The sequence below is a fragment of the Pezoporus flaviventris genome, unplaced genomic scaffold (assembly GCF_033815535.1).
Source record: "Pezoporus flaviventris isolate CSIRO_AGI_PZ_B2104156 unplaced genomic scaffold, CSIRO_AGI_Pfla_v1 ptg000005l, whole genome shotgun sequence".
Classification (NCBI taxonomy): Eukaryota; Metazoa; Chordata; class Aves; order Psittaciformes; family Psittacidae; genus Pezoporus; species Pezoporus flaviventris.
In genome coordinates, this window is record NW_026892553.1 from 6,613,751 (window position 1) to 6,637,331 (window position 23,581).

The 23,581-nt window shown below is 48.9% G+C and overlaps 2 protein-coding genes and 1 long non-coding RNA gene across 4 annotated transcripts in view; 1 reads left to right on the forward strand and 2 right to left on the reverse strand.

The window, feature by feature from the left end:
- Positions 1-23,581, reverse strand: part of LOC133265390 (uncharacterized) — a 396,645-nt gene that overhangs the window by 283,657 nt on the left and 89,407 nt on the right. The gene's annotated exons all lie outside the window — the stretch shown is intronic.
- The window catches only part of LOC133265377 (uncharacterized), a 192,805-nt gene that overhangs the window by 125,259 nt on the left and 43,965 nt on the right, over positions 1-23,581 (reverse strand). The window lies entirely within an intron of this gene.
- LOC133265368 (exocyst complex component 1-like) lies at positions 957-23,244 on the forward strand. Of its 2 annotated transcripts, none has more exons than XM_061445815.1 (17): positions 957-1,132; positions 2,449-2,576; positions 5,899-6,058; positions 6,795-6,988; positions 10,140-10,367; positions 11,797-11,929; positions 12,568-12,677; positions 13,221-13,370; positions 13,664-13,757; positions 17,505-17,617; positions 17,810-17,914; positions 18,347-18,417; positions 18,949-19,189; positions 19,919-20,102; positions 20,839-21,038; positions 22,779-22,973; positions 23,087-23,244. In XM_061445815.1, the coding sequence occupies exons 1-17, from the start codon at positions 1,009-1,011 to the stop codon at positions 23,240-23,242; spliced, it is 2,586 nt and encodes an 861-aa protein (XP_061301799.1). In that variant the 5' UTR covers positions 957-1,008; the 3' UTR covers positions 23,243-23,244. The 2 variants fall into 2 exon arrangements, with proteins under 2 accessions (XP_061301799.1, XP_061301800.1); XM_061445816.1 differs by having other exon boundaries at positions 17,813-17,914.

The window sequence follows — 23,581 nt, forward strand, 5'->3', positions numbered from 1 at the left end:
TTCTTGCTAAAAGCACTGCTTCTGCTACGGTGACTTAAACCCTGTCCTTCCATTGGGTTGATCTGAATCAGTGTTTTAATACCTCAAGGTTGTCTCATTCCAGCCTAGCACTGAGCTGAGCTTGTTGAGCTATCAAAAGGCTGCACTCGCGATCTCCCTTGCTCTGTGTGGGCTGGACTCAGGGACAGGACTGAGACCCCAAAATGCTTTGAGCATTGCCTGTAAGGAGGCAGCAAGGAGAGATCCTCTTCATTAGGTTGCTTTCTTTCCTCTTCTGTGAAGTGGAGGTCATGGTACTCTCACAAAATAGGAAAGGATTAAAGCTGGATGCTGATGTTTCCTTTGGTGACTTAGTCCTGCACATCACAACCGTTCTCAAGCTGTAGAGAAGCATGTCCAGCTACATAAGCCGAACGAGGGGGAGAAGAAGTTTGGGTTCATTTCCTCTTAGCTCATCCTCTTAGCTATGAAACCAAAAGCTTGCACTGGCTGCAGAACTTGGCTGTGAGGGCACACACATTTCCATGGGACACACATATAGCCAGGGACCATGAGCATGGCAAGCTGCAGGAAGGGCTCAGCCCCAGAAACTGAGACCACACTTGGGCTTCCCTTTTCCTCTGTGTTATTCCCTTCTCAGGTTAATTAGCTGATTAGCTTGGAGCCAGGGAAGCTAAAAAGAGCAGGAGATAGAGGGTCTCTTTGGGAGTTTAGCTGTTTGCTCTTAATCGTGATTTGGTAATGAGTCTGCAAGCATGTGAAACCTGTGTGGTTGATTGCGGCCTTACTGGGCAGGAATTCAGACCCTTCTGACCTCTAATCTAGAGCAGTTACTTAGCCCTCATAGTGTCTGCAAGACAACAGAGATAAACCCCTGTGGGGGTGATTGATTTTAGTGATGTGCCACTGCCTGCAGATCCCCTCTCCAGCCTGTCTGTGTTTCACAGGAGGTGACCACGAGCATCAGCAGGAGGCACACGTGGGTACCACTTGCGTTCAGGTCCCACCATGGCTTCTCTTTGGAGCTATCGGGAACAAGGCGTGTTCCACCCACAGAAAGAGAGGCTGCTGGAAACTGCTCGTGTCTGGAAGACAGAGAAGAGGAAGAAGATGTCCATTCTGTGTGTTGTGGGTGAGAACCCCAGGGGGACTGCACAGCGGGTTTAGTTGCAAACTCAGGAAGGTTTCTTGCAGCTCTTGTCTGGCTTGGTCTCTGATGGCTCTTTTCCTCATCTGGGAGAAGAGGTAGGACACTACTGGAATGCTGTACTTTAAATGAAGGAAATCTTTATCCAAAGAGAGGAGCTGTGCCATGGCACTGTAGTATGTCAAGAACTGGCAACAAAAGCACAAATTCCCTCTTGAATGTTGGATGGTCTTTAGCTGACTGGAGAGAGCTGAGGCTTCCATCAATGTCAGGTCATTAATTTTCACCATTTACATCGAATCTGTCATTAGAGGTCAGCAGCAAACCATTCTAACATGACACAGCATTACAGCCTCATTCTGTCTCTGTAGCTTTGATGAGAGTTTTAATGGTACTCAGACACTTCAGGATCTTATTTGATTAGGATCCAAAGTGCAAGTTGTTTGGGGAATTTTCCATCTCCTTTGGTCTATGCTTTTCCAGCTGCTCCGTCACTCCTGAGAAGCAGTTAGCATGGATTTTTTTGGACAAACTTACAGGGACAGAGGCTTTCCTGCCGATGACCTTCTAGACAGTGCAGTCACCTACTGTAGGATTCATTTCTACAGCCTTACCCATCATGTTTGACCTAAATGATGCACTTCAGCTTCCTTAGTCATCAGTGGAGGGCAGGAGAAATATCCCCAAGGGATGATGTAGCCTATAAATAGCATCTAAAGCACAAGAGTTACCCCTGGAACAGTCTGTGTCAGCTTTCTGGAGGTATCTAGCTCATATGGGCGATGATATAATAGCCAGAATGATGTACAGTGAGCACCTCCAGATTAACCAAGAGGTGACTGTAAGCGAATTGGAACTGGAACTGATTTTTGATGGGGTATGTCTGTGTAGGTATCACAGTGGGGTTGTTTTGGACCACTTTGGGCCAGCAATACAGTATGCAACACATGTGTCTTATTGCACAAGGGTGACCTCTTCCCTTCACATTTGGATCTTGCTGAAGTATTTCTTGTGCCTTGTACAGAGCACAATGGTTTAAAACTCATTGAAATTACTGGGAATCCATCCATAGATTTCAAAGTGCTCTGGGTTAAATCCTGGAGAGCACTTCCCATAGGTAAATACTCAGTGAAGAGACAAGTCAGTAGGAAACCTGCAGTATCTTTCCATACAGTCACAATGCAAATTCAGTGCCCGCGTGTCCCTCTGTACCTGCCTGCTCACACTGAGCTGTTGTGTACTGGGCTAACAATAATACTGTGGGTTGTTTCTGTTGTTTTTCTCCTGTCCCTCATCTTCAGTGAGCACCTGCAGCCCAATGCAGCTGTTTCTGGTGAAGGTCAAGGTAGACCGAGGAGAGCAGTACAAGGAAGCCTACAGGTGGCCTTTAGCAGAGCTGAAGCTGGTAGATGGCAAGACTCTGGATGAGGTAGGATCGATTTTCCTTCTGTGGCAAAGGGCTGAACTGATCTTGGGGGTGGGAGAGATACGGTTATGAAGATAAGATGCCTCTGCCTAGGATGCTGAGGGCTGCCTTCCTCCTGCACCATCCCTCTCTAAGCTAGGAAACAGCACACTGGCCAAATACCTGACCAGGGTGAGCAGTGGGTGGGTGACCACTGCCTGGACACAGCTTCCATCAACAGTGGTGGGCAAACTCCCAGTATTCCTCAGGCAGAGCACCTCCTGGAGCTCTGTGCAGCAGCCCTCAGAGGCTGGAGAGACGGGCTGCAAAGCACTGCTCTTGTCAGGTCTCCAGCATTTGCAGAGCACATTCAGGCCCATCTGTCGATCCCTGTTGACAAAGCTTCTTGACAGACATTTGCATGGGGTATTTACAGCTTAAATGGAGACATCTACTGAAAGGAGGATTATAGGGGGGCTGGAGTTAGGGTGAGGCTGTGCTTTTAGGGTGACACAAAGGTTTTTTTGGGGAAAGAAAGCATGGACAAGACACTCTCTTGCTGCCGCTGGGGCTGGCAGAGCATCCTTAAAGTTGGTATAATTAGTTTTGTTACTAATGAGAATGTTCCGGGGACTCTGGCGAACTGCCTGGGTTTGCACAAGCATAGAAATAAATGAGGAAAAGAACAGCTTTTCACTTCTTCATCCAGGACAAATAAAGTACATCTGCACAGCCTTTCTGGAAGCAAAATCGCAACTGCAGGTGTGCAGGGCATCTTCACACTATGGGTAGAGCTGAACTGATATCTTGTTGTCTTACATCGTCCTGTACACAAAGAAGGACAAGCTTTCATTCTGCCTGGCCTTTCTTCTAGCAGATAAGCTGGGCTACACCAAGTCTTATAAACGGCTTTGGCTCCTCTGGAGTCAGGATTAGAAGATACCTCCAGGATTTGCAGTCCTTTCCCCCCATTTGCCATCCCATAAACTGGTCACACTCTGTCTGGTGTACTTTTGAACCCCCCCTCCAGGGATGCAAATGGAGAACTTGGTTGTCCCAATGCCTAAAGGCTTTTAATGACTCCCAGCCTGCAATCCTGCCTGCATCATCCCTGTTTGCACCTGTGCCATGGCTGTCCTGTAGGTTAGGCAGCTCCTCTCTTTTGCAGACACATTTTTAGACTGCAGCAACCTCCCCTATTAAGCTTCCTTCTGGCAGGATAAGCAGACTGACCTCCAGGCTCCTCTTCTGTATTCATTTCTCTTTTCCCTTCATCAGGCCTGGAGCCCTCTCCCTTGCCTCTTCCACTCTGAATTTGTCTTTCTTGAAAGCAGGCAGCCAGGATCGTCCATACCATTCCTAAAATATACTTAAAGATATTCCTAAAAGATCTTAGGCAGAAGCTCTTCCCTGTGAGGGTGCTGAGGCGCTGGCACAGGGTGCCCAGAGAAGCTGTGGCTGCCCCATCCCTGGCAGTGTTCAAGGCCAGGTTGGGCACAAGGGCTTGGAGCAAGCTGCTCTAGTGGAAGGTGTCCCTGCCCATGGCAGGGGTTGGAACTCTGTGAGCTTTAAGGTCCCTTTCAAACCACTCTATGGAAATGGGGTCTACTCACCAGCTGGAGCTGCTGCACAAGGCCCCAGGCAGAGGAGAGGCTGAAGCAGCAGGCTGTTGACATCCCTCAGGGTCCCACCATGGACACCTTACACAAGGCAAGCTCCCCGGTGCAACCCAGTCAGCACAATCCCTCCCTGTTGGCTTGGCAGGTCCATGGCAATCAAACCAAGAGCTCTCCCGTGTTGCTTAGCAGATAGCATTGACTACAGCCAAACCCCATCTAGTGAGCCAATATTCAGTGCACACAGCAAGGGCTTGGTCATCAGGTCTGCTCTGGTGCACTGGGAAGCCTTTGGTTCCCTGGCACCAGCAAAGTACTGACACTGCAAGCCCAGCAGTGCTTAAAGCCTCAGCTCCCTTGACCAAACCAGTATTAATATTTATGAAGCGATTAACAGATGCCTCCCTGCCTTAATAGCTCCTCCTCAGACGTGCTATAAACCACGAGCACATAAATTCCTCCCCAGACATCACTGCTCTGTGGCATTGCAGGGGCTGCTACTGAGCCTGCACAGCAATGCGGGGTGTGATGGATTGCCTCAGGGTGATTGGAAAACAACCTTTAAAGTTCATAGGACTGCGTCCATCCTCATCAATGCTACGTCTGTTATGATGATTAGTATCGATAATTATAAGTGTGACTTTAAAGTTCTCCAAGAGACTAGATGAGGATGTGCTGCAGAGTTGCTGAGATGGTGCAGGGAGGAGTTTCTCTCTGTGGGATGTTCCTCATTCAGCAACCTCCCTTATTACCTCCACCTATGTACCACATATAGTGGCAAAACCAAAGTCTCCTGTGACTGGTTCCCCCCTCCATGAGACTCCATCTTTTGGGCATAGGTAGGTGTAGGAATATTGACATTTATAGAGATGAAAACAACATGAGGAATTCAAAAGATGCTTTTATTCCAGCTCATGCTCCCGTTAGCTCAGGTGACCTTTCCCTGCCGGGAAATGGGGCTGCTGGGAGATGTAATGTGAAGCATTGCAGGAGGATGAAAGTGAAGGTTTCAGGACTGAGCTTGTGGCAGGCTGTTTATGGGATTTTCTGGGTGTCTTGAGTAAAGAGAGGTTTGAGGTTAGGGTGGAGGAGGGTTGCAGAGGGGAATGTCAGCAGAGGAAGGCAGGATGTATGCTGCACTTACCCCAAATGCTTAACTCCAGTTGATTGGAGCTTTCTCGTTCAGCACACTGTTATACTGCAGAGCTTATTGCCACAGGATGCTGTAGAAGCCAACACTATGAATAAGTTCAAAAAGCCATTAGAGGAAATCAGGGACAGGAGGTCCTTCAAGGGGTATTAAACACAGGGCTGTAGATACAACCCCTGGCTCATCGAGCTGCCAGGTCATGGGCTGCTGGAGCTGGCAGGGAATCCTGAAGGCAATGTAACTCTGAACTTGCCCTTTGAATCCTTTTCTCCCATGCATCTGCCACTGGCCACTGTCAAGATTCATCAGTGTTCATCCCCACAAGCTGCAGTAAAAGGTGAGGGAGCTGTATAACCTGAAAAGAACTCAGTGTGCTGGATTAGGACACTGGGGCCGGTTGATCACTGGTCTGACCCATTGTGGGTGTCCATGTCCAGGGTCAGAATTGCTGGGCATCCTTATACTGAGTGCTTTTATCATGCCTATGATTATTTGCTCAGTGCCATGAGCACACCTCTCTAATCCTACCCAGCTGCTCAGTGGTGTCTAATTGTTGTGGCAATGAACTGTTGACATCTAGGCAAGCCTGGATTTTGATCTGCACTTGGATAAGGTTTACAAGTGGACCACCAGCAGCATAGATGAGAAGAAAACCTTTATTGGATGCTTGTGGATGCTGAGCCACCAATACCTGGGTGGCTCTATCGCCTTTGTGAATGTCCCCCCCTGTGCAGCAGAAGGTAATTAGTTTCCTTGTCACAGGGTTTGGGGTTTTTTGCATCATCACTATCATATATGGGAGGTGTGGGAGGAATGGGGATGATGGGGGAGGCTGAGGTGGGTACCAGTGAGAGGGAAGCCCAAGGATCTATGTTTTGTGTATCTGGAGGCACAGCCACCTGATTTATCCATCCCTTGCCAGTGCTAGGTTGGGAAGACAAATAGATGGACAATTTATCTTATCTCCAGAGATGGTATCTGCTGTCTGGAATGGGGAAGGTGAGCAGTAAAGTGTTGGTAATGTCAGGCTGGGGGAGACTGGCTGCCTGCCTGGTGACATTCCCCAGACAAGAAATACGGATAGAAATGGATGTAAAAATGTATTTTACTCTACAACACATGACTGTCAGTGTATTTGATCAGAAGAAGCCTGTTCATCTCTGAAATTTGTCTCAGCTTTGTATAAGGAACACATCAACATGCCTCAATGCAGAGTCCTAGAGAGGTGAGCAAGTAAAAACACAGGCAGAGCTCAGATTACATTTCAGATGTCCGTTTTGTCCCTCTTACAAAGCTGATCCTCTATCCCACACACATCTTTCTTTGCTTCATGACATAATCTTACTCAAACTGACAGCAAACTGAGACCACTGGATTCGTGTCACTTGGACTCTATGGAGCTAATATTAGCAAGGCTAATAAAATGACATAGATAGAAAGCTTTGGCCATCTCCCCATCTCCTCCTGCCCCTGCAGGGAGACGAAGACCCCCAAAAGCCCGGAAGGACCCTGCAGAGGCTGAGAGCCAGGAGGAGCTCGACATGTACCAGGAGATGACACCGAAGGAAGCTGCTGATGTGTTGAAGCTGATGGAGGAGTATGAGCCCCTTGTGAACAACTCTGTGGCCTTTGCAGAGCAGCTGAGCAATGACCTCCATGTGCTGGATGAGGTAAGGGGGGAGGACCAAGGGCTGTGACTCAACCAAAAAGCCTTAACCTCATCTGGATAGGAAGGATAAAGGCTGCTGAGTAGGGAAGGAGAGGATGAAAGTGCATGTAAAAAGTGGGGGCGGTGATGAAGAGCAGACAGGGTGGTCTGACAGATAGGGGTGTCTGGAAAGGAAGGAAAGGGTCAGCAGCGATCCCTACAGAAGGAAAAGCAGCAATTAGAGAGAAAGAAAAGAGGGGGAAATGAAACAGAGCTGGAAAAGGATAAAAAGTGAAAGCTAAACCGTAGCAGAGAAGGCACACATCATTTTCAGGCTGGAGAGCTCAATTTACCTTATTAGAGTTTCTATATTTTATTGCATTTCTGCAGAGGATAAGCTGATTCTTTGAGTGCTGGAGCAAGATAATGAGGTAGCTGCTTTGAGCATTTATCTTAAGCTAATATATCTGCTATTAGGATTTTATGGGCAGGTAACTGAAGAACAAAGGGGTAAAAGGAAGCCAAAGGGAATATCCTAAACCATAGAAGAACCCAAAACCCCCTAAATCCAACCTCCTTTACCTGCAGTATTTGCTGTGTTCCCAATCTGTATTTATATATTAGTTGCTACACTTGGAATCCTAGTAGTTAATCTGGAGAACCAGACTCCTGAGGTCTGCTCCTGCTTGCTCCTGGCAAGTCATACAGACACTTTGCAACTGTTCCCAGCTGTAAAATACTCAATGAGAGCAACTAATGAATCTCTATTAAGTTATTTGAGATGAAAGGCACTGCCGAATACATTATTTTAATGCCCTCTAATGAATAAATGTCACTTATTGCTAATACAGATAAATTAATGAGATGTTTCTATTTCTAAGGTTTAATCTATGATATTAAGTGTTATTAATACCAGCAGGTTAGAGTAGTGTGTGCATATACTCACATGGTTTTCCACACATCCCAGTGATGACACCTTGTCCTCCTCCTCCAACACTAATCACCCTCTGTTAACCCATCCCTTCTGGGGATGGCAAACACTGCACTGGCAGCAAGGAAGCGCTTATCCATTTCAGAGGGAGGAAGAGCACAGCCCCAGCGCCTGGGAGGCCGCGAGCTCTGATTTCCACATTGGTATTCCTGCATCCCTGCAGGATCCCGGCACCCAGGCAGCGCCTGGCAGCTCTGTGCTGCTGGCAGCAGGGCACTTATTACCCTTTCCCATGCGGTGGTTCTCTGGAGTGCCCTCCCAGCGCCATCGGTGATGCTTTGCTCCAGGCACCCCCCAAGGGTCTGTTCAGCCCTAACAAGACAATCTGAGGGTGCAGCAGCGACAGGCTCATGGCTGTGACTTAGGAACAGTTAATAAAACATGGAGCTGGGGCCAGGTCCCTGGCGTGCAGCTGGAAAGCAGCAGTCCGGGAGCGGGGCGGTTTGCTCCCTCCCAGCTCCCTCTCACCGGCCTCTGTCGGCCGGTTGGAGCACACTTAGCAGCGCTGGTGCTTTCAGAGATGAGTACCTGTGTGCGCTAGCAAACCCTGCTTCAAATCTGACCCCTGAGCCTGCTGGCAAGTGAACTTCAGCCTGCTCTGGCATCACTGGGCTCCCTGTGAAAGCTACATCGCTTTGCAGTGTTGTGGTTTCATCTCTATGCTTCAACAGAGATGCTTTGCTGTGTTTGCTGTGACATCAGGCTTTTCTACACAATTCCTTTAACCTTGCCAGGTGCTTTGTGAATCTGCCTGCGTCTGAAGCCACTCCCCGCAGTCCTTTCTCCCACACGTTCCTAGGAGTGCACTGTGTTTGTCACAGGATAGTGGAACTGATGCTCTGCAGTGACACCGAGCCTACCTGGTCCAGATACGTGCTGCAGAGTGACTCTTGTGCATTTCACAAGCACCTTAGCACTGCTCCAGCATCTTATCCTCCACCTTCAGAGCTGGAGCTGCAGCTCATCTTCATCCCAACAGCTATGTTGGTAGATCTTGAGGAAGAGAAAATCCTTCACATGGGGGTTGTAGGTGTCCAGCATCTACTGTGCTTTCAGCACACTCCTAATTCTGAGCACAGGCTCAGTCCAAGCCACAGTTGAGTTGACAAGGCTTTGCTTCTCTTCCTCTGTCCATGTCCCACCAACGAGCTGAGCATGGGCTGTACTGGGGGGTGCAGACGCTTCTGCTGTTGCTCTTCATTTAAAGAAAAAGGCATCAGATAATTGAAATATCAGAAAAGACAAACTTCTTTAATAGCTTTATTAATGGAGACAAAAATGGCAGTCTGGAAGCCTCCCAGGCCCGTGTCTATTGATTGTGTTCTTTGATGCCTGGCGTGGTTCACAGGCCTTGAAAACCATACAATTAACATTTGGAAGCAGTTAATCTCTAGTGCAGCTTGTCAGCAGCCATTAACACGCTGATCTATCCCCACCACCCGTCAAAGCAAATGCCTGAGACCTCCCTAGGCAAATTGTGCCTTCAGTTCCTGTATTAGAGACATCTATGTGTGTGTCTCATGCATGATTTCACTGTTTATTAATCCCCTGCCAGAGCAGCTCAGCTGAGTAACACCCTGGCAGCAGTGGCGATGCCGGGAGCCATGCTAAACATGCTGTGACAGGCGCTTGGCATGGCCATGGTCTGCATCAAAGTGTTAGGGCCAGGCAGGAATGGCCAGTGCCTCAAAGCCAGCATGTTTCCTTACAAGTATTGTGGGATGGATACCCAGGTCCTCAGGGGACTTCACCAGCTGTGGGGATTGAGGTTTGGAGACTCCATGTAGTGCCCACCTAGGGCTTTCCTAGTGGTGCAGAAGCCAGCAGGGCTTGGTACCCTCTCCCAACCTGCAAAGACTGATTTACACAGCAATTCCACAGTAACCTCATTGCTGGGGCAGATGAAAGCCCCCTGAGTGTTCACCTTGCTCAGGGAAGGGTTTTGTCATGCCACAGCACTTGGAACCTGCAGATGCTTGCTGATGTAGAGTTTAGTCAAGTGCAAAGACATTGACGTTGCAGTGATGCAGGGCACTTGATGCAACTATAGCAGCATCTTGCACTTTGTAATGAGAGGATCTCTGCTTTGATTTGGGAGGGTGAACATCAGGCTATTTGCCTCTCAGTGGTGGTGCCCAGTCCCTGCTACAGTGCTGAAGGCCTCTGTTTCTCCATTTCACAGGCAAACCTTAGAGCCATTATCTCTTCTGAGAAGCAGGTGACACAGCTGATGAGCAACATTGATGAGGCACTGGCAGAGGTGGCCAGAGTGGAGGAGACCTTGCAGATCTACGACGAGTTACTGGGAAGTGTGAAACAGCAAATGGACCACATCCATCAGGAAAACTCATTGCTACATCGCATCGTTTCCAACAAGACAAGGCTGATAGATGAGATCCTCTTCCTCACGGTAGGTGGGTTTGCAAAGACATAAACCTTCAGCCTGTTGAATCCATTGGGAAAAGCTCCCAGCGAGCCTCAAACACTCTGAAAACTATTCTCTGTCTGCAAAGGCTGCTGAGCTTCTCTGGCCTAGAAATGAGGGACTTTGTTGTCTTGATAACGTAGGGATGGCCACGCAGCTGGGATGGACTGCAGGTAGACCAAGCAGCAGACATGATGTGCAGCAGACATGATGTGCAGGTAGACCAGCAGCAGACATCACTGTGGTCCAGGGCTGTAAGAAGGGTCTCTGAAAGTCCTTTTCCTGGGCAAGATTAGCCTCAAATGATGCAATGACAAAGAACTTCCAGATGCAGCTCTGCAACCTTCCGCTTGTGATGCTGCAGCCCACCTTTCACTGTCAGCTTTGGGATCTTCTTCCTGAGAGGCTGCTGCAGCAGCTGCCTTGCACCCAAAGCATTGAGATGCTCCCAGCCTTGGAACTCCAGGCATGTCTGGATTGTGGGGTTTCCTGTGGGAAACAATGGTCACTGAGGGCTTTCCTCCTCCCCTCACTTGGTAGCTTTCAGTTTCTATCTTTGTCCTACAGAAAACCAGCTCTCATTAGCAGATGATCAGTAGTCAATGCAATAGCCAATAATCATTACCCACAAATGGACAAACACTTAACCAGCAGTTAGAGCCTGAGTATGCAAGCTCACCCTTGGGAATGCTGGGTGGATCCTGAGGAAAACTGTACATCTGCCATGGGAGAACCATTTGGGGACGTTTGTCCACAGACCTTGTTCCTTCCCTTCCCACTTAATAGGATTTTCCCCATTCCTTTTCTCTCCTCTTTCCCTCCATCCTTGAAGGTAGCTTCACTGTTAGGCCAATGTCTGCCATCAGCTGTGGACTTTGTGCACATCAGCCTGTCTCAGCATCCAGAGAAGCCTTGCTCTGCAGCTCTTAGCCAGAGACACTGGCGCAAGGGACAGCGCAGCCGGTGGAAAGACTCTTGATGAGCTCTGGGAATGTGGGAAAGCAGATTATTTGCAAATATAACATGCCATAAATGCAAGAAGCGTGCTGTAATAGCACAGCTAATCCTCACTTCCACTGCTGACAGGGACCTCGGTGCCATTGACCTTTTCTTTCCTGAGCAGCTCAAGCTGCAGTATCCGTCGCTTTTGCTTTCTCATCCCCTCCACTTTGTTAGCAGTAGGATCCCAGAGGTCCCAGAGTTTGGAAACTCAAGCCGATGTTTGCCAGGGCTTCCATGGCCACCACTGCAGTTGTTACTGTGCAGACCTTTGCTTTTGGTGGGGACAGAGCAGCACGGTGATTTGATGGACACATGCAGCCTGGCATCACTCGGCTATTCCAAGCTAGCACCTTCTGGATGGGATAAGAAGCCGACTGTCCTTGTACCTGTTCTCTTCTGGCTTTGTTTTCAGACCCACCTCAACCTCAGCAAGGAGCACTGCGATGCTCTGAGCCAGGCAGACCTTTCCAGCCCCAGCAGGGTGAAAGCCTGCATTGCTGCAGCAGAGGCTTTATCTCTCTGCATGAACACCCAGATCCATCCTGGTGAGTAGAGAGCTGAGATTCCTGTCTGCAGGCAGCAGAGCCACTGGCTCATCCACAACCTGTACTGCACACGTAGCACCATTCCCTGCTGTCCAGCCTCTGCAGGGGCCCTCTCCTGAGCTGGAGGGGATGTAGCCAGGAATTAGTTCAAATGCATCCAGGCACTGCAGGCACCTCCCTCTAGACAGGCACTGGCTGGTCCAGTATATGCTAGAGCTGAGGCAAACTTATGGCAAGATCTCTACAATTTCTCTAAATTCCCCATCCAACCTGGCCTTGAGCACTGCCAGGGATGGAGCAGCCACAGCTTTGCTGGGCACCCTATGCCTTGAGCATGGAAAAAAACAATCGTTCATTGTAGTAGCATCCACTGTGAGTGGTGTTGGAGACCTGCTGTGTACAGGGACTTCATCCAGGCATTAAACCCCATGTATTGAGAAGAGATTGGATGTTTGGCCTTGCCCATGGTTGAACTGATGGATGCTTTGCTTGGCCACAACAGCAAATCTTTTCTCCTCTGTTCGCTTTTGGGCAGTAGTATTTATCCCAGAACTTCCTCCTTGAAGACCTGTCTTATTTGCCAGGGTGCTGAGCGATGCTGCTCAATACCGTGATGCTCTCTTCTTTTTCCCCTTAAGGTTATCGGAAGCTGCAGTCTGTGGCTGAGCAGCTGATCATGTTTGAAACACTCAAGCAGAACTTTGAGAGCTCTTTCATCAGTCACATTACAAACATCTTCGAGCTCCAGGTGAGCTTCACTCCTCACATGGCAGCTCATAATTCTGGGACAGTTGAATGTTGTGGTGGAATAGCACCAGTGGTGTAGGGGATGAAACATCCCGGAGATGGGACTCCAGGAGCCTCCCCAAAGAGGTTGTTTCACATATTTTCAAGCACTGACACTGGAAAGGGATGTGATGTCAGGGAGCTCTGGGATCTCCAGCCACAGGGATTCTCAGACCTTGACTGGACACATCCCTGAGCAAGCTGCTCCACCAGGACCTGCTTTGAACCTGCTGAGCTCCTGTCTCACCTACATGACTCTGAGTCTGTGGGTGCCAAGTCTCAGCACTGCCAGACCCTGGGCATTCCTCTGAGTGCAGAATTGTTCCCAGAATATGGGACTAAATATGGAGCTCAAAGTGACCACAGATGCTCTGCTTCACCCTTTGAATTTGCTTCTCAAACATATTCGGAACTCTAAATTCAGGGTGATTATAAAGCAAATACATTACAGAGCTTTTCAAGGCTATGCTCTGTTTCACTCCTACTGCTGTTTCTGTTGCTTCAGGGCAATGCTCAGGTCCCTGCTCTCGCTCAGCCCATAGACAAGCCATCTGCACCAAGCCATGCACTCCACCATGAGGAACTGGTGCCCTACATCCCGCTCATGGCCTGGCTGAGGAACGCAAACCCAGTTCTGTTCTGTGATCTCCCCAAGGTATGGCTGGAATCCTGAACAAATATTTCATATCATCCACAGGGAACAGATTAGTCAAAGTGGGTAATTAATGATGAAATCTTGGTTTCACCTAACCCAGACAACCCACAAGCTTCCAGCAGCTGGCCCTTCTAGGAGAGTGTCAGGCCAACTTGTGCACATGAGGTTGGACCTCTCTGTTCTTGACAGAAAGCAGTCTGGGACTCGGTGGGAGATGTTGTGTTGGAAGGAAAGGTCTGAAATGCTGAAATTTGGTCATTTTGCTTTCATTTGGTCATTTCTCTCCTTCCCAGGTCTATGCCCAGAACCTCAGCAGACTCTATGACCGGGAAATCAAAGCCTTTTTTGAACAAGCCAAAACCTTCTTGTTAGGAAGAAGAAAAGGAAGTGAGTGATTTGTAAATACAACCCTTACACTGCTGAGCAGTGATTTGTTTGCAAGTAGGGAATCATCCCCTATTGCAGGTTTCTCCCCAGGTTTTGTGCTATGAATTTACTTCTTCCTCCATGGACTAGCTCTACAATTGGCAGCGTATGACGAAGCTCACTTTGCTTTACACCAGGCAGTATTTGTGAGAGCACTGGCTCTGTGGGTTACCCAGTTTTGTTTCACTGCTTCTCCAAGCTGTAGCTTTTATCCACCTTCCCTTTGTAGGATTCGGAAATGATGCGATAGCTGTGAAAAATGGGTACATGGGACTGCTTGGCTAATGCCTGGTCCACATTTCATGCAAGCAGAGCTGGTCACAGACTCCTCATACGCTGTTTCCCTGTAAAGAGATGGCACCAGGTCTGTCCCTGGAGACATGCGTGTATTCATAGTGGTATTTGTGAGAGCAGAATGATTTCACAGTGAGCCGACTGTGGGTCTGTGTTGTCCCAAGGTGATCATTTCAACTGAAATCACTGCATCTGACTCAAAATATTCCAGTCAGGTGTTTCTGAAGATAAAAAGAGAAACTGATCTATCTCCTCTGGAAGTTTTTTATTGCAGAAGTCATATTTTCCTTCAGCAAAACAAAGCACTGTAATGGAAAGTTCCATGCTAGCTTGGAACTACTTGAATGTCAAAAACCAGTTTGCACAGTGTGTTTAGTCTATCATAGCACTCTCCTGACTTCTTCCAGTTCTGCACCTACTTCATCACTGGTGTCTAGACCCTGGAGCCAGAGATTGAAGCCTAGGGAAGGAAGCTGATGGCTGAAGGATCCTGGGGAACGGTTCTGCCTTCCTGCACTTGCAGCAATGATTGTACATCCCTCATCCAGCTAACACACCGCCTTGATATTCACCCATCCTTTGTCTTCTGGGGTGAAGACCATGCCATTCTGGTGGGATACAAAGGGTGGTAAGGGAGTCCCAGCCATAAGCATCTGGAGAGAGCTGTCTGGAATCTCACCAGGCTGCAGGATCAGACCATTGCAGGCAATTTCCACTTCTGTAGCTTTCCAGGGCCCTCTACCACAGTTTCAGAGTTGGTCATAAAGGGCAGGGTGAACATGTGGGTGTTTTGCTGTCCTCTCCTCCCTCACCACACAGCTCTTGCATTCAGTGCAGCAGAGAGGTTTGCCTCACCAGATACATTGGGTAAAAGAAATAGTTAAAAGATAATGCTCCTCTCACACCCCCCTCTCTCCACTCCTGGACACAGCTTTTCCTGGGAAAACATGCTCTTTCTTACTTAAAACTTGGAGCTCCAGATAAGAGGTAATGAACACACTGGCAGCAAGCCTGGGGAATTAGCAGTGGGGAAGCAAGCACCGATATGTGGTTTATAAGATAATGTGATCAAGCAGCATTTCCTGAAGAAGGGTGATTGCTTCTATTTAAACAGAAGGAAATAACAAAGATTACGGGTAGGATAAAGAGGCGCTGGTTCCTATTTGCAAAGTGACTGATGGGCTCCCAGCAAGGGACTTGAATTCTGCTGGGCGATAGGAAATGTTTGTCTCACACAAGTTTGTCTCCTCAGGACAGCTGGGTCTGCTCAGAAAGCTGTTAAAATGGGAGGCATTGCAAGGGGAGCGAAATGCTCTTAAAGAGGCCCTTGATGAAAACAGGCTTATTGAATAAAGAGAAAGATGGGGTAGGGCACTTGCTGCAGCCAGGTTTGCCTGATCCCCTTTTGTAACTGTTAAACCAGTGGTTTCCTTCCAGTGCTTTGTCTATCTTTAATGCCTATGTGAGCCTTGTGAAATGGGAGTAATTAAAATCCCAGGACAGAATCCATTGTCCGTGAAATCCATTGCAGCAGTAGGAGGACACCTTGATGGCTACACGCCTGCTGCTGCGCTGCCATAAATCACCCAGAGGTGTCTGCCTCTTGCTGGGTTTTTTCCCATGGCCATGGGATGAGGTGAGATTAGCTTTGCAGGTGCTGGGATGTGCTGGCACTTTGCTTTGCTCCCTGGGGTGAGCTCTGGGACAGGTAGGAAACTCCAGGCTTGGTTGGGGATGCTCAGCCCCAAGGCACCTTCCCCAAGGCTTGTGATGATACCAGATGATGTTTGCCTGCCCACCTCTGGGACTCTGAGTACAAAGCAGAAGGGAGAGCATCCCATCTCCTTCTGCATCACCTCCCTTTGGAAGCCGACTTCTTTGTGGCTCAAGGACCTACTGCAGGGTCAGCAGCACCCTGGCAATGCAGGCACATGTCCTTTTGCAGAAGGAGCTGTGCAGCAATGGGCACTGATGCGATCCTGGTCACCCCCAGCTCCTGGGGACCTTCAGAGATTCCAGCTGGAATATCTTCCTGCAGAACGGGCAGTTCTCAGGCTGTTTGTGCAGGTTTGGCTTTGATGAAGTTCTGCGGGAGCCTCATCCAAGGTCTTTCCCCATGTTTGAGCTGCTCTGCGGCTCGTTGGGGTGAGCGGCTGCGTGGATGACAGCCCAGGCTGCGAGGCCACTCGCCTGATAACATCCCTCATCCCTGCTTTGAAATATCCCAGGCTCGCTCTCCCTGCCTCTTTTTTCTCCCGATTACCTTGGCAGTGAGTTCCGAGGGTTGATTCCCTGCCCTCATAAAGGATTATTTATGTCCATTGCTTCTAAATACATCACCTGATGATTTATTACCTTCAGTACGAGGAGTTTCAAAGGCAAACCCCAGGCTATGTTTAATTAATCATGAGCCAATAATTAAGTCTTTTCTCCTCATTTTCCCATTCTCTTTTCCACACTAACATTTATAGGCTCATGGAATTCTTTCCTATTTCCTGGTTTTTGCCACTTCCCAGGATGTGAAATTATCATCACCCAGTGCAGAAAGGTGGGAAAGAGATGATGAAGCAGCTCATTAGTTTTCTCTGTGGTTTTAACAAGGCTGAGGTCGCAAGCAGGGCTTTCTGTCATCCCTCATCTCATTCAGCATGTAGGGCATCTAACAAATCCTTGCCAAAGGTAAAACCCTTTGGAAAGGCAGTAGTGGCTCACATAAGGGTATTTTGGATGTTATGAGGAATGGAGTGCTGGCCTGACTCACCCTGGACCTCTGTAAGGGGAATGATGCCAGTTTTTAGAATGAATTAGAAAATAATCTGGATGTTTCCCCACTGATTTCTTTCAGTGAGTGTAATAGTATTTTTTAATGCACATTTCAAAGAAATCCGTCAGCTTTTCCACTTCAGCCAAGCAGCCAGTGAAAACACTATGGAAAAAACCTGGTAATGTTTGAGAAGTGCACTCATTTCCAGGTGAGTGTTTCTCAGTTTAAAAGGCTATTTCTTGAGAAAAGCCAGCCCTCTTCCCTGCCTGGATATTATTGCAGAGCAATTTACCATCAAAACTAAGCAACAAACATTTTTCCTGAAGCTCTTGCAGGCATTGCTGCTGATTTATGCTCTTATCATCTAAGACTTTTAACTCCCCAGTCCTCCAGAGTTAGGACTAAGCAAAGGGCTAAGCATCATAGACAGTGAAAGAAAAAGAACTGATGAAAAAAGAGAGAAACAGATGTGAAGGGAGATAAAAAGCCAAGAGCAAAACCTTCTTCCCCCCTATATTTGATTCCAACAGGTAAAGGCCAATTCACGCACAAGATCAGACATAAAAGAGACATTTAGATCTGTTAAAATGATCAAAGGAGATGGAAAGGGCAAAAGGGATGGAGATATCTCACCACCTACCGATATGCAGGTCTTCAGGAAAGCTTAGAGAAGCCGATGGGAAGCAGGCAGCAGTTCCGATGGAGTCTCCCTGGGAGCAGAGAGGGCCAGGAACACACATCGGACAAAGGAAACATCATCCTGGTAAGGAACTGAGGTTTTCTAAAGGGTTCAGTGCTGTAACCTAGTCCTCCCTCCAGTGCTGTGTACCTGGAGCAGTAGCAGAGATGCTCTGTTGATCTGGCTTAGATGTCACATCAGACGGACATAGATATCTACTCCAGGGTCCTCAGTGTGCTCTCCAAGGGTTTTCTAACATGCTCAATGGTTTCTAAGCAGATACTGGAGCAGGTACTGAGAGAGCTACAACCCCTTTGCACCACAGAGCAGCAGTTCATCGAGAAATTCTTCCAGCTAAGCCATGATGCTACAGACCTGGAGGTAAGTGTGAGGATTGTGTCCTCTCCAGTCGCATTAGCCAGTCCTTCCCTGAGCTTGTCACAGCAGGCAGAGGGGGTGGCTGCCTACCTTTATCAGATACCTGAGCTCTTGTCCTCTCGTGGTGTCAGTAGTGGAGAAGCTTAAAGCTCCTGATCATAGAATCATTTGGGTCAGAAAAACCTGTTCCAATGCTTGATAACTCTTTCGGAGGACAAGTTTTTCATGGTATCCAATCTAAACCTCCCTTGGTGCACCCTGAGGGCATCTCTAGTCCCAGTTGAACATGACTGACAGCTCCAGCAAAATCACAGGACCTCTATTATCAAACACAGGAGTCCAATATGAGACAGCAAAACTGAAACCCAGATCTCCAGCTTTCCTCTCTGAGGGAGGGCAGACAAATCATGATTCCCACTCCATTCCTTTTTCCAGACATCTGCCACTAAGGGAGAAAAGAGCACGGCATCTCCTGAAGACCCTCCATGCACCAAGCCCCGGAGCCAGTACGTGGGTGATGAGATAGTCTGGAGTGTCCTGCAGGGACAGCCAGAGGAACTGATGGAGGGATATTTCCTTCTTGACCATCCTGATGTCTGCTAAGTGGCCTCAGATTTGGACCCTGGGCCAGCATCATACCTGGGTACACAGAAAGGCTGAGTAGAGCCTGCTCATCTTGCCTCTCTGCAGCAGCTCTGCTGCAGGGGGATCAGAAAGTGAGGCTTGTGTTTCATGGAAATCATGATCAGTTTTATTTCCTTATTAGCAAGGTCATAAAGTGAAAATATACTATGGAATAGAAACCTTATAAAAATAGCAGCATAAAAACACTGGATTTTTTCATTTGGCTGGCAGAACAGGGACATCTCAGTGTCCTCCTGCAAGCAGGGACAGTGAAGAGTTGATGACCCAAGCATCAATAGCCTCCTCTGTGACACAGAAGGCTTCTGATTCTTCCTTTAGCTTTGCCCTTGCCTCTGCAGCTGGCCACAGGGCCAGTGCCCTCTCCATTTAATTGCTTACCTTTTGTTTTCCAGACTGGAAGAAGCTACAACCCGGCTGCTGAGTGAGATCTTCTGTTGCCTGGAACCAGAGCTGAGGGGGTTTCTAGATATCTGCAATAAGATTCACCCATTTGGCTGCTTGCAAGTCCTGGTTACCTTGAATGACTCCATCTTTGAGATGTGGGACTCTTCCTCAGCTCTCCCCTCATCCTTCCTCAACACCATCCTGGGCAATATGCTGCTGCTGGCCAAGAACAGCTTCAACAAGTGCATTGTGAGTATCAATAGGAGTAAACCAAAGTAGATCAGGGTGATGTTTGACCTCCTCCAGAATCTTCCAAACTTCTAACATGACTGAAAGAAATGCACATAACATAACACATAAACCATATGCGAGGCAGGGATCTTGCTCTTTTGGGTTTGGGAGGACTAGAGCCCCATAGCATCACAGGCTGTGTCCGAGTGAGGTGGGACAAACCTAAGGACTGTCTGCATCTCATCTTACAAGGGCGCTCAAACCAAAGGGTTTCCCTCATATAGAGGGCCAGGAGGCTGTGAGAGTGAGGGCAGCATGCCAGATGGCTGGAGACAAGCTCTCCATCAGAACTGGCCAAGGAACCTGGCCCCAAGCCCACTGAGGTCAAGGGAAGCCACATGTTGACATCAACTGTGCCTGTGCCAAGACCTGGAGCAGCAAATCTGCTCATAAACCAGCCTGAGAAGTGCGAGAAGGGGCAGTGATGAAAACCTCTGCCCTAGGAGCTGTGGGCATCTGGATGGGGAGATTGCAGCACTGTGTCTGAGCAAAGACCTACACAGCCTGGGAGATCAGGTACACCAGGTCCAGGAGAGCAGCGAGCACAGCTTCACATCCAGCCTCAAAGAGGCTCATGTGTCTCCCCATAGGGAATACTGTAAATTGAGAAAGTCCAGCCTGTGCCTCTGAAATGAGGCTGGGGCCACACTAGATCTGACAGTGCCATGTCTTGTGTGCTGTTTCCAGGGGACCTTGTGCAAAGAGATTGAGGAGACAAGGATGCCCAGCAAGCTGAAAGGTGGGATCCTGCCCTCCGTGAGCCGCTTCGAGGAGTTTGTGAGCTTCTCAGAGGAGGTGTTCAGGACAGCTCAGCGGAGAGGGGAGCTGGACAAAGCACACCTCAGGCTGGCCAGCAGTGTCTTCAGCAGCAGTGAGTACACTGGTTTGGCCTGAAAGGGACCTTAAAGCTCATCCAGCTCCAACCCCTGCCACGGGCAGGGACACCTTCCACTAGGGCAGGTTGCTCCAACCTGGCCTTGAACACTGCCAGGGATGGGGCAGCCACAGCTTCTCTGGGCACCCTGTGCCAGCACCTCAGCATCCTCACAGGGAAGCGCTTCTGCCTAAGATCTAATGTATAGCTGCAGCTTCAGGAGCTACCAGCATCAGCTGAGCAAGGTATGTGCAGGCTGCCAGCCTCCTGGGGACTGCATGGAGCTGAAACTGCCTTCACTTGGGAGCAGCAGACACCTTCAGTGTGGCATGCCAGTTGCATGGCATCTGATGCACAAGGATGGTCCCAGCTGTGACAGGGCTGAAGCATGGCTTAACTTTGAAACTAATGTCAGCCTCTCCTTTCCCACTATGGAGAAGCTCCTCCCTACAGAACACACTGCTCTTCTTACAAGCTCAGAGGTCTTGGGAGCAGCAGAAGCAGACAAAGAACAGCTTCCCTCAAAACCCCTAGGTGTATTGGTAGGAAGAGAAGGGTTGGGAGAGCAAGGCAGGCAGCTGCTCCAGGAGACCTTAGAGCAGCTTCCAGTACCTAAAGGGATCTGACAAGAAAGCTGGAGAGGGGCTTTCTATAAGAGCAAGCAGTGATGGCACAAGGGGGAATGGCTTTAAATTGATAGAGGGGAGATTGAGATTTATTCCTTTCTTTTAAGTCAATAGCCTGTCCTCAGCAAACCTGAAGGTGAACACAGATATGGTGATGATGGAAAATTTCCACCACATTCATTGCTTCCTGTGCCAAAAGATGATCAACTGCCTGGAGGACAAGAAGATAGAAGCCAAACAAAGATATAGCGAGCACATGAAGAAGTATGTCATCACATACCTGGGCCAGCCACTGGAGAAGCTCAGTGTGAGTACAGGGTAAAATGGTCTCAGAGGGCAATTCCCAAAGTAACTGGTGCCCAGATCACCCTTCCCCAGATCCACTCTGGGATTATGTTAGCTCATTATAACTTGCCCAATGCTCCCACACCTCCTCTGACCACTTAGTGCTGGGTTTCCATCACAGCCCCAGCAAGAACAGGGCTCAGCAGCATCAGGTGCTGGTACCAGTCCTGCATCCCAGCAGCAGCATAAGGACTTGCTCAGGCCCCACTCCCAGTTGCGTGCCTGCATCTGGTAGTTTCCTCTCGCACAGCTGCCTGGGCTAATCAGTCTAATACAGTTTCACACTTCCCAAGAGGCTGCTTTGTTAGCGGAGCTCAGAGCATCTGGCTTTGCTAACTCAAACAGACATCCCCTTCTTCCTAGGGATGATGGGTACTCCCAAGACCCCTCCTTGCTCCGCTCCTTCTCTCTTCTCACCAGCACAAGATGTCTCAGAGACTGAGATCAGCTTGAATTATTTATAGGGCCTGTTACTTTCAATTTGTTTCCAAGGCTTTGCTGTCAAACATCTTGTAGGTTCGACTGGAAGATCAGCTCTGTGTCTCATGCTACCTGCAGCCCTGCTATGCTAATGGCTTCAAATTCTTCCTCTGCGAGGGAAAGTAGCATTTCATTGCTCACAACAAAGGAAAGCAAGCAACATACAAGGATACTTGGATTGTATACAAGTACAATACAAGCACAGCCTTCCAAGCTCGCACAGGGTGCCCAGAGAAGCTGTGGCTGCCCCATCCCTGGCAGTGTTCAAGGCCAGGTTGGACACAGGGGCTTGGAACAACCTGCTCTAGCAGAAGGTGTCCCTGCCTGCGGTAGGGGGCTGGAACTGGATGAGTTTTAAGGTTCCTTCCAAGCCAAACTAGAAGCTTACTGAGGTGCCCAGCAGAACGAGACAACCATCAGAAAACATAAGAAGGAAGGTTCCAGATAGATAGAAGGCAGGAATGACTGGAAGGATAACAGAGCACTGAAACAGCCTGCCCAGAGAGGATGCACAGTCTCTATCCTCAAAGGTTTTTAAAACCTACCTTGAGAAGTGCCCCCAGGTATCCACGTTCGAATCCAGTGTTGAAGCTGCTTTGAGCAGGAGGTTGCGCTAGAGACCTCCTGTGGCCCCTTCCAGCCTGACAGAGTCTGTGCCTGAAAAGCTCACGCAGGAAGATGTTTGTCAGCATTGAGTTTCCCCGGAGCTGCACTGCTCCTGGCACTCTCCTGAAAGCTAGCTGAGGTCTGTATCCCTAGGGATTGGCATAGCCTTGAGCTCTCAAGCAGCAGCCATCCCTGGGGTGTGATGTGCTCCTCGCTGCAGGACAGCCTGTCCTGCTTTCACACAATATCCTGGCGGAACAAAGAGAAACTGAGTTTTGCTTTAGACTTCAGCAGACTCTGGAATTCCCCAGCCCCACGTCTGGCCCCGAGCGCTTTGTAGTGAGCAAAGCTCTGTGAAGCACAAAGGAACACAAGTGATTTTCCCAGCAGTCCCATTGCTCCATGGTGCTGCAACCCTTAGAGATGCTGCTTGCTGAGCAGGGAGGGAAGAGAACTGGTGAAGTTCCCTATGCCCTGCTTTCCTGGAGGGCAAACAACCTCCAATGCCTCATTTCCACTTAATTAGACATGGGAAGGGAACTGAAACGGATTTCAGCCCCGATGCAGGAGTCCACCTTAGGGCAGCTCACCACTGAGTGTCTCCTTATCTTTCCAGAACTTCTTTGAAGGGGTGAAAGCCCGTGTGGCTCAAGGGGTGAAGGAAGAAGAGGTCAGCTTCCAACTGGCCTACAGCAAGCAGGAACTGAGGAAGGTCATTGACAAATACCCTGGCAAGGAAGTGAAAAGAGCCCTTGAGACCCTCTACAGGAAAATCCACAAGGATCTCTCCCCTGAGGAAAACCTTTTGCCGGTAACTGGAGTGTGGTCTATGTGTGATGCTGTGATGTTTGGGGGTTGATGACCCCAACGCATTTATAGCTGTCACAGGGTGATGAAGGGAGCTGATGGTCTGGTTTTTCCTAGGTGGTGTGGCACGCTATGGAGCAGGAGCTCATACATCAGTACCAAGAGTTTGAGGAACTCATCCAGCGCTGTTACTCAGGGTCAGGGATTGCCATGGACTTCACCGTGGAGGACTTGCTGAGCTACTTCAGCTCCATCACTCTGTCCAGCATGTAGAGGGAGCCCTTGTTCGCAGCTACACCTTTAAGGACCTAAGCACAAAACCCTTCCCAAACTGAAGGGTGATATATGGGGCTCCCACCCTGAGCTTAACACCAGGGTGCCTCTGACTTGTCATTCTTAGGCTCAATCTCCCTTGGGGATGTGGAGATCTCAAACCCAAACCGCAGCTTCCCAGCTCCAAGAAACCATCATGCAGTTAGCAAAGGAACATACCAAACCTCAGATTACTGCCAAAGCAAGTGCCAGCACTGCACCTCGTCAGCAGAGCACCTCTCACTGCAGCTGAACACTGAAAAGCATCTTCTCTCCAGGAACTCTCCCCTTTCTATCTGT